Here is a 10,614-nt window from a genome sequence, read left to right as displayed (position 1 = left end):
TGTGTGTGTGTGTGTGTGTGTGTGTGTGTGTGTGTGTGGAGAGCAAGCGAGAGGAGTCAGCTGGTCGAAAAGTGCAGGTTGAGAGCGGTGCATGTGTGTGTGTGTGTGTGTGTGTGTGTGTACGTGAGTGTGTGTACGTGTGCAGAGGAGCGCACCTCCGGGGGGAACAAGGTGAAGGCGGCTGAACAGCGGACGGAGTTTTCTGGGTGGAAGCAGTTTGTGTGGAGCTCCAGACGAGGACGGACGAGGCGCGCCGGGTGCTGCTGCTGCTGCTGGACACGATTCCTGAGCTGCGTGCTGCCCTCTGATCACAGTAAGCTCCTCGGTTACTTGTTTGGAAACTCAGCATAGAAGGCATATGGTTTAACTCAGTGTCGATGGTCATGCATGTGGATGCAGAGCAGGGGAGACGCTTTCTAACTTACTTTACCAGCGCTTTAGTTGGTGATATTTTTAGCTGTGGCACCAGATACTAAGTCACTAGATATGAAAGGGTCTGTCACACTACTGTATGGAGTCCAGCCCCTCCAGGCTGACATACAGAGCATGCATCTGTGCACGAGGAGACTTTATAAAGACCACCAGCTGGAGTTATTTTCTAACACATCTCTGCAGTCAGTGGTGACAGTGGAGGGGGGGTTCAGTTTGTACAAGACAAAGCTTGACACAAGTCCTCCTGAAGACAGCAGTCCGTCTCCATCAGTGACTGTTTCATCTCCTCACTGTAGCCGCACTTTGGTTTCTTCCACTAATTGCTACTCTGTGAGGGAGTTATCTGAACCCACCCCACAGCACATACAAGCAGAAGGGCTGCATCAAGGAGGATAAGCTGAGTGTGTCTCTCTCTGAGTGTGTGTGTGTGTGTGTGTGTGTGTGTGTGTGTGTGTTGATGGTCTGTCATAAAGCTCCATTAGCTGTGACTTAATGTAGGCTAATCTCTGCACGCTGCTAAACTTCCTCCTTCCTTCCTTCCTGGTGCATAAAGAAGACTGCAGGTCTGTGTAGGATCAGGAAACATTAAGGTCTTTAAGAGGCCCTGAGTGGCAGAGTTATGCTACTATTTGTAAAGTGCAGCTGCAGGTGGGTAGTGTGCAGTTAAAGAGCGTCACCGGGCAGGTTGCTATGCAGTGCTTGTCTTGTTTTGATGAGAAAAAACCTGCTACTAACTGCACTCAGTGTCACCATCTGAGCTCACTTACACTTGGAAAGATGTAGAAGTGTGGCGTGTTGTATCCACACACACACACACACACACACACACTCACACACACTCACACGTGTGGCATTATTAAGTTGCTCCCTGCCCCATTTAATTCTCCAGATCTCCCCGTTTGACCAGTAAAGCTGAATTACTCCCTTTCTCTGCAGGAGGAACCACAAATGTCAGCAAATGTCAAGCACTCGGAGCTTTGGCTTCGCTCTCAGGCCTATTAGCCACACATACGATCAGCCAAGCTTGCCCTTTTGGCCAGGCGGCAGTTTGATTGGTGTGAACACACGCATGAGCCTATGCAAGAACGTGTGAGATATAAAAGCGGTTGCAGTAAGAAGGAAAAAGTGTGCAATTATCAGCAGCGGAGAGGCTGTCTTTTCAACATGTGTGCAACTGTGCACACACATTTAGATACAGATTCTCAGTCAGCAGAGCGACCTAAAGATAGAGCCCCAGTGGAAACAGTAATTAGTGGGGTGAAAAGAGAGGGAGAAGAGAGGAGGAGGAGGAGGAGGAAGAAGAGATATTGTTTGAACCATCTGATATCTGTTATATAATGACCTGTACAATGGAGACATGCTGGGAGAGAAAGTGAAGAGAAACCAGCAGTCAAAGAGTGAGTGGAGCTATTTAGTGAGAGAGATGCAGAGTTCAGTGTGTGCGTGTGTGTGTAGATTCAGTTTTCCGAACCTTTGTTGGAAGGAGTATCGGTTGCAGCACTTCCCTGAAATTTGTATGTGGGCTGCAGAAATATCCATCTTAACAAGTCATTCCTTCCTTTGTGGAGCATTTGTATTTTTCTTGAATTGACAGAATGAGCTGGACATCTCCACCATGTTTTTGCAGCCTTCCGTGAAATTGGGTGGGCAGATAGGAGTCCTTAAAGGGAGCAGTCGATAAGATTTTGATGGCGATCTGGGATTTCCACCAGCAGGATTTTCCAGCCAAAACAATGAAACAAATTTAGATAGAAGTCTGATTCAAAAACGACACAATGCAGAGCCAAGGAGTCCATTTATTCTCATGTTGAAGCAGTTGGAATGAATTTAGGGGTGTAGCTGCGAGTTGGACTGTTGTTGTTTTAACTCGCTTAAAGGGTTAGTTTGGATTTTTTTGAAGTGGGGTTGTATGAGGTCCATAGTCACTGTCCAATTTGGAGAAGCAGACGGGAGTAACACCACAGAAGCTAAACAATGTACGTGCTGTGGATGTGGGTTAGCAGCAAAACAGATTTAGCCACACACAAAATAAGCCTGACTAAAAACATCCATATCAATCTGAGGCTGCTCTCAGCCCTAGAGTGGTCTCCTTTGGTCTGAATCAGGGACTCATGTTGTTCCAAAGTTGTATAATTGCCTAGAGTTGGTTCGTGTTCTCACGGCAGCATTTACAAGAGGACCAGATCAAATGCCTTGTGTGAGAAAGCTGCTCTTGATTGGTCAGAATTTCCATGTGGGAAAAATCCAGGAAGTAAAGCAAACGTTGAAGAAGAGTACACTTGCAAGATAAATGTGACACTTTCTAATGTCACAATGGAGGGACAACTACGCAGGTTGATTTTAGCGCTGCTCATCGTGGACTATATTGCTGTCATTGTTCATTTTAGTCAAACCATACAGTTTGAAAACGAGGCGCGGCTCCAACTAGAAAACAATGTTTTGATGCATTGGATGTGCTGAATGTGCATATTAAGGCAGTACAGGAGGAGGTGCACATTAATAATCCTCCAGGACTGTAACATGCTCATGTTTAACCCAAACAATGTGTCATGTGACTGCAGTTGCTTCACATCCAGGTCGGAACACCTTCTCACCACAAACCAACCGCACCAGAGTTCAAGAAGGTCTCGGTCCGGTTGTTTTGATGTGTTCACACCTGCACAAATGAACCGCACGAAGGGGGCAAACGGACTTGAGCTGAACTGAACAGAACCAAACAGGGCAGGTGTGAAAGCACCCTAAGTGGACACTATATTGAGAGTATTATCACCACTTTACCTCGCCCTCCAACCCGGTCTGAGTCAAAAATTGCTGAAACCTGGTGCTTGGTCAGTGACCTCCCGTGTCAGACACTGACGGGAAAAAAAAGACAAACGGCATGATACAATTCTGGTCACCATTAAACACTCCTGGCAGCATCAGGGGGAAATGCCACTGGACAACAACGAAAGTTTAGTCCGGAAGTCTGAGGGCGGGTGTTCACTTACGGTGTGATTGTAAAACCAAACCCTGTTTTTTTTTTCCTAAACCCAACCACGTGCATGTGTTGTTGAAGGAAAAAAAACATCAATTCACGGCGTTGTACCAACGTAGTGCTTTTATTTTGAAAGAGACTGTTTGCAAACTGTACATTTCCTGTGAAAACTGAAGTGTATTTTGAAATCAGACAATGCATGCAACAGGCTGAAGTTGACACAGCGTCCCAGAACGTCAAAAAGCAATGTACCCAGGGTACCTTGGGCGCCATATCTCGATGTGGAAAGTCCATGACCAAACAACGATATGTGACGAGGTCGGGGTGAGAATGTGAACATCGTAATATGAGACTATAATCTAGATATCTAACTAGATATCATAATATCCAGTGATAGGGTGCGTGCGCAACACACACACACACACACACCTCCTGTCATCTCCCTATGTCTCCCCTTGAATACAGTGTTTCCCTCAAAGACAGTAGAGACAGTAGCTTACATGAAACTATCACGAGCTTTCAAATAAAATCCAACTTTGTTTATATAGCACATACATAAAAATGCAGCACAAAAACTGTGAACTACGAAATAAGGTCACCAGCCCTCTCACATGTCCCACTGTCTGAAAGTTAACGATAATATGCTAGCTAGCTAGCTAGCATATTATCGTCGTCATCAATTACATTGTACTCACCAGACAAATTCGTTGCGCTGCTCACACAGCTCCATGCGTGTCCCCTCCTGTGTTTGTTCAAGTACTGAGGTGTGCGTGTGTTGTTTTATTCTTAAAAATCAAATATTGTCAGGATAAATTTCTCGTCTTCAGATTGCATTGTGTTGTCTGTCGCTCGTAACTGACCAAACTGCCGTAACTGCCACAACAAAACAGGAAGGAGGATTTGATTGGCTGCCTGGGCCAATGACGACAATGACGAATGGTGCTACTGGCGTCTGACGCTCAAAAAGTTGAAAATATTTTAACTTTCCAGCATCTACGGGTGTCTAAAAAGAAGCGTCTACAAAAATGCCCGTCTAAAAAGACGCCAGAAAAACGCCCGTCTAAAAAGATGCTTGGACGCCGGCCAGACGCGCCGTATCATAGGAAAACAATGGTTTTACCTGCGTCGCATGTATTTTTATTTTTATAAATACATTTTTATTTATTTTTTTATTTATTTGTTTATTTGAAGGGACAGAGCATATTAATAGACATTTCTGTAAATATGCTAGATTTAGCCAAAGGCTAATTTTCATCCGTTGTCCCTGGCCAGGTGTTACAAAGGCTCCCTGAAATAAAACAAAGTAGACCTATGTTGAGGGAACAAACATTAGTCTTATCTTAAAGCACCGATCAATAAACTACAACTAATTAAAAGTGATTAGTGTGTGAACAACAAGTAATAATGACATTGCTAAAATTAACATACAATTGACAACAAGTCAACATAAGACAGCCTTACAATTAATACAGAACACAAGGGACAAAACGAACTTCACAGCAAGCAAATAAACATGCAAGCAAGAAAGCAGTTAAAAACATGTATGCAAGACAATACGTAGTTAAGACAGCGTCTCATTTCTATGTGATCGCCCCCTAACTCTCTCCCCTTAGACTAATGCTGATTTTTTCAGGTAGCTTTTTTTAAGTGGCTAAACTAGATTTCGCTGCTAACCCACATCCACAGCAGAACATTGCTTAGCTTCAGTAGTGGTACTCCCATCTGCTTCTCCAAACTGCCATCTATTGCAGGTAATACACCAGATATGGGTAAGTACCTTACACAACCCCACATCAAAAAATGTGAACTATGTCTTTAAAGGCTACGTGCTTCAAAACTGTCACTCTGCAACAATGCAGCAAAATACATTGATTTTCATAAGCAACACAAGACTCAATGCTGAACAGCTTGGAATGGAAATGTATTGCAGTGTGTGTGTGTGTATCCCCACAAACACACGCACAACTTCCCGGTACTTACTCACAGCAGATAATGCTGCACAATGCAGTGGAAATAGCCGACTCCTATTTCAAGTCCCTTCAGAAAGGCTCTCCCCCTCTTCTCCTCTTCTTGCCGTCCCCTTCAGTCTGCAGGTGGTGAGTGTTGCTAGCTCCGAGAGGCTTTCTTATTTAGTCTTAAGCCCCAGGCTTTGTTTGGGAACTGACTTGTGTGTGTGTGTTTCATACACAATGGCTGTGTTTACATTGGATTCGGTGTGCACATGTTCATCCATGGACGCACATTCATTCCCTTCATGCAGGCTTTGTCTTGTCTTTAGCAGAGAGACGGGTGCAGGGTTTTTGTTTCTTGTCTTGTAGGAAACCAAATAGATCCTGGTTTTTACAAAGTTGTAGCATCATGTTTGTTAAGTTTGTTTATTCACTTGTTTTGTGAGTTGCTTCATCACTCTTCTGTTTTTTTCCTTCATCATTTGGTTCAGTTTGTGAATTTGTGTTTTTCTCCTGTAATCTTTGTTCAGGCACTTTTTCATTCAGTGTGTTTTCTGTGCTGTTCTTCCTGATCAGGGTGCTGGTGAGACCAGAGGGTGCCATTCCCTACAGAGGGAATACTGAAGGAACACCATGGCCTTAGCGGGATGCCCTGACTACTTCTTACGTCACTCAAACTACCAGGTAAATATTTTATATGTTTTATGTGCATCTGCATCCTTTCCTCCATTAGAGTGAAGCTGTGCATGTTACACCTATTAATAACACTGATTAGTGCAGCTTTAGTTTGGAATTTTGCTTTGGTTTGAAAGGGTTCAGGTTTGAATTATGAGTCAGGGACTGTTCATTATTTATGAGGGGGGAGAGGGTGGTGCAAAACGGGGGAGGTGTATTAAATAAAATTTTTAGACTTATGTTTTCTATTTTTGCTTGGGGAAAGGACATAAAACTTTAAATGGTTGTATTTTCTATTTATTATAAATGCCCCCCAAACCCCAAACCAGTGGGTTTAAATGGCAAAAAAAATAAAAAAAATTAAAAAAGAATAAATCAATAATAAATAAATAAACAGATAATAAACATAAAAAATAAAAAATAAAAATAATAATCGCCAAAAGGGCACACTTATTACAGCTAGAAACTATGAAAACATGAGTAATAATGATATAATCTGAAAAGAGGATTTGCATTTTGCTTCAGATATATATATATTTTTAAGTTGACTCTTGACCCTTTGAAACTTCAGCAAATTTGCTTGATGTCTTTTAAAAACATTGGAAGAAGCCAAGAGCAAATACAGAAGAAATGACCCAAAGAATTGGCAAGAAAAAGAGAAAATGAATTTAAAAAAAAAAAGAGTTAAGTTAAGTTAAAAAAGTTAAAAACAAACAGAAAAGGATACGACCTGGGTAGAGTGCTTAAAAATTATAATAATTCTGTAACATAATTTTAAAATGTAATAATAATGACATTTTTTTCTTTTTTCTTTTTAGGTAATTTCTTATTTTGTTTTTTGTTTTTTGCAATTTGTGGGATATTTTTGCCACGTCGCTCGGGGCCTTTTTTGCCATGTTTTTGAAATTAATCGCACAAATTTTCTCAAGGTTCAAAGGTTTAAATGCTTGCGAAAGGCGTCTGAAAGCAGCACAAGAACAGTGAAGTCACTCCTGAGGCCTGTGCTGCAAAGAAGGATTTGGAGTTAGTGAGGTAACGTCAGGGTTAACTCTTGGTTTTCTGCACTACGACACTGGTTCTCTTCTTAGCAGTATAAATCACCATGATAACTGATGCTGAACAGCTGACCAAAGTCCAGAGTCTCAGGTAAAAAAGAGGAGCCTATATGTTGTTAGAGGTTAGTAGATTCATATTATTGTTCCAGGACACATAAACTGATGCAAAGTTTATTTTAGTCGCAGTGACCGTGTTGATATTTGACACTGTGATTCATCACTGCAGCTCAGAATAACATGAGACACCTGTGTGATGAGAACGAGGATAAAACACATCATATTTAATTAGTAAAATAATCCACACACTGTTAATCAGCTCCTCATTCAAGGGTCTGATGATGTCACTCGTAATTAAGAGCCACGCCTCTTCCACATGAACACACTCGTGGCTGGGTAGGAAAACCCAGAGATGACTGAACTAGTTGATAACCAGCTTTGTGGTACAGGTTATCCAGACGGACAATGTGACGGGTTAGTCAGGCCAGATAACGAGAAGCTATCCTGCGTGAGTTGAACTGGCTTTGTAAAACAGACCTCAGGTTTCAAAGGGTTAATCCTGTTCTGTTTCCTCGTTGTATCGGCTCCAATTGCTTAATGAAAGATGGTGAGGGCTTATATATAGTTGAGGGAGGGTCATGCGTTTTCCTCCGGTCACTCAGGGAGGCTCAAGGAAAGATATTTGTAGTTTCGGGGAGGTCAAAGATAAAAAAACAAAACAAACAAACAAATAAAAACCCATCACAGCCAGCCACCTCCTCCTCTGATAAATACAGAACAGTCCCTCAGAGGAACATCCTCACTGTCATAGTAGTACAAACCTCAGTGTGTGTATCAGCATGTGCACAGTGGCTCTGTGAGTCCGCTGGCTTCACACTGACTCCTGGCCTAGTTAGGTGAAATACGGCGTCTGCAGCACAACAGACCCACCTCCACTGTCCAACTCCTGCAGAATGAGCCCTTTGTTTCCCAGCTCAGCTTTTCTCCTCTCCAACCCTGCAGCAACCTAAAGAATTTGGTTAAAGAGCATCGTGGAGGTCTATAAATAGAGCGCTAAACAAACAACAATAACAAGCTGCGGGCTTTGTCGTGTGACAGCGTGGGATTGATGGCGTGACGTCTAGCTGGGGGCCGATGGGACGGCGGAGGTGACGTAGCCTCAGCTGCCTTATTCGTCTTAGCGAAGGTACAAAAATTCAGCTCCCTGCTAACCCCAAACCGTGGGACCGCTGAGCTCCCGCTGAGCTGACATGAAGTTGGATTGGTCCACGTTAGCTTCCAGGAAAGGGTTTTGCACCAGTAAGGCTGCAGTGAATAGTGAATTGAATCCCCATAGAAAACAACATTCCTCCACCCTGCATCGAGCAGAGAAGAAACACAGTTTGATAGTTCGAGGGAGAGAAGTGGGTTACAACATTGCTCTGTGTGTGTGTGTGTGTGTGTGTGTGTGTTATGTAAAGCTTGCCAGTTGACATGACACAGCATGGCACACACACACACACACACCATGGAGTCTCTCTGTAGGCAGTCACTGAAGGTTTAGTGTGTATAGATAAGGAGCAAATGAGCCTGTTTCTGTAAACTTACATAACGCTATACATAACGCTGGGCATGTTTGGGAAACTGGGCAGCGTTCCAGGCCTGTCTCCAAAGCATGTGTGTGTGTGTGTGTGTGTGTGTGTGTCTGTCTATCTTAGTGAGAACTTTGAATCAGTGCCAGAGATGTCTCCGAGGAACCAGCCAGCAACTCTTTCTGTTTTTCCCTCCCGTATCCTTATGTATGAGTGTGTTAACGTGCATACACATGAGCCGCACAGCGCTGAGAAACCGCAGTCCACAGACTCGGAGCTCAGCTGAGTTATGACTGCAACTGGTCAGAGGAGCAGAAAGAATGACGCGTTCAACAGATCCTCTCCCTCTAACGTCAGTTTCTGTGCCAGCAGTCCTGAACGTGTCTGCTCCGTCTGGGAACATGGACTACAGTTCTTTCTTTCTTTCAGTCCTGAGAGGTCAGAGGTCAGAGGTCAGCGGCTGTGCGCAGCAGTCACCACAGCAATGGGCACGCTCAGTCTTCGCGCTTGTGCTTTCGAGGAAGCTTAGCCTCGATGCTCTTAGAGAAAGTATGTTGAAATGCCTCGACGTTAATGCTGCGGGCGATAGAGTGAAAGGAGAGACGCTCGCTCACGATCAAAGACATGTCAAGAGTATTCATGACTATCCAGAGCAACCCAAATGTGTCAAGCTGATGGGAGCGGGGCCTAAGATTTCCTCTACAAGTCCTGCTAACTCCAACGCATGACATTGGGCCAAACAAATGTATCTTTAAGACAAGAAATAACTCACTCAAATCCAAGAAGACCACAAGAGATGACTCCTCAGTTTCAGCAGGACAGGGAGTCAAAGCAAGCAGTCCTTTTTAAGAAAAGCCCCTCATTAGAAGAGGCGATATGGCCAAGGAAATAATCTTCTAGCACAGTATATGTAATTTTATATCACAGTAGTGGTGTACTGTATATAACGATACAGTCATTGTTCTACAGATTCAATTAAGAAATGGTTTAAAAAGACTAAACCATCTGATACATGAACAAAAAACAACGGCCTCACAAGAGACAACGCTTAAAAACCAAAAGAAAACAGTAAAACTAAATACTTTCAAAGTAGAAACTTTAAGGTTCCTGACTAATAAGTTCAAGTGTTCTGTGTTTGCAACTTCAACTTCTCCATGTCTGCCCGATTACATTAGCTTGCAAGGCAGCTGCAAGATCCCATGATCACATTAGAATCCAGCCCTGGTTTGCTCCGTATAGCTCGAATACTCGAATAGCTCCTGCAGTAGAAAAGGTTTTGCCAAATCTCAACTGGTGGCTACATTTCTAATATTGCACAGTGTATACCATCATGTCGGCTAACGTTTCAGCCCGACAGTCCCCCAAGTGGACCAGTAGTTTAGTTACCATCATACACAGCAGTTTGTTGTGAGAGAGAGAGAGAGAGAGATATGCAGGACAGACGGTAATGACAGTAGCTTACAACATTATTGAAAGTAATAAGAGATAAGATAAGATACACCTTTATTGATCCCATAATTGAGAAATTCCAGTGTTACAGCAGTCAAGAAGAAAGTCAGATTAAAGATTTCAAATTTAAACTTAAAAAACTTAAATAACTAGGCATGCAAATAAGAAAAATACAAGAGACAGCGATAAATAACAATAACAATAATAATAATAATAATAAAAATAATAGGAAGTGGATAATAATGAGCAGTGGATAAAGGGAGCACATCTAGTGCAAGTGATTGTATGTGCAAAAACAGCAGACTGCTGTGGTGTCCATAAAGTGTCCATAGTGTCTATAAAGTGTCCATAAAGTGTCCATGGTGCAGTCTACTGTGAGCAGTGCTGGTTATGTAGCCTGACAGCAGCAGGCAGGAAGGACCTGTGATAGCGTTCCTTCACACACTTTGGGTGAATCAGTCTATCGCTGAAGGAGCTCTCCAGAGCTTTTATCTCCTCCTGCAGAGGATGGG

At 43.0% G+C, this 10,614-nt stretch overlaps 1 protein-coding gene across 2 annotated transcripts in view; it reads left to right on the top strand.

Moving 5' to 3' along the window:
• The first annotated feature begins 9 nt into the window (after positions 1 to 9).
• LOC126384404 (growth factor receptor-bound protein 10-like) overlaps positions 10 to 10,614 on the top strand; it is a 60,945-nt gene continuing 50,340 nt past the window's right edge. The window contains exons 1-2 of one of the 2 annotated variants that reach the window (XM_050035459.1): positions 10 to 313; positions 5,932 to 6,039. In XM_050035459.1, the coding sequence (XP_049891416.1) occupies positions 5,989 to 6,039 (51 nt within the window). In that variant the 5' untranslated portion in view covers positions 10 to 313; positions 5,932 to 5,988. Of the gene's footprint in view, positions 314 to 5,931; positions 6,040 to 6,959; positions 7,063 to 10,614 lie in introns of those variants that run through there. The other variant, XM_050035461.1, reaches the window with a different exon arrangement.

Source organism: Epinephelus moara, chromosome 22 (genome assembly GCF_006386435.1).
Source record: "Epinephelus moara isolate mb chromosome 22, YSFRI_EMoa_1.0, whole genome shotgun sequence".
NCBI lineage: Eukaryota > Metazoa > Chordata > Actinopteri > Perciformes > Serranidae > Epinephelus > Epinephelus moara.
This window is presented reverse-complemented; position numbering and strand designations above follow the sequence as displayed.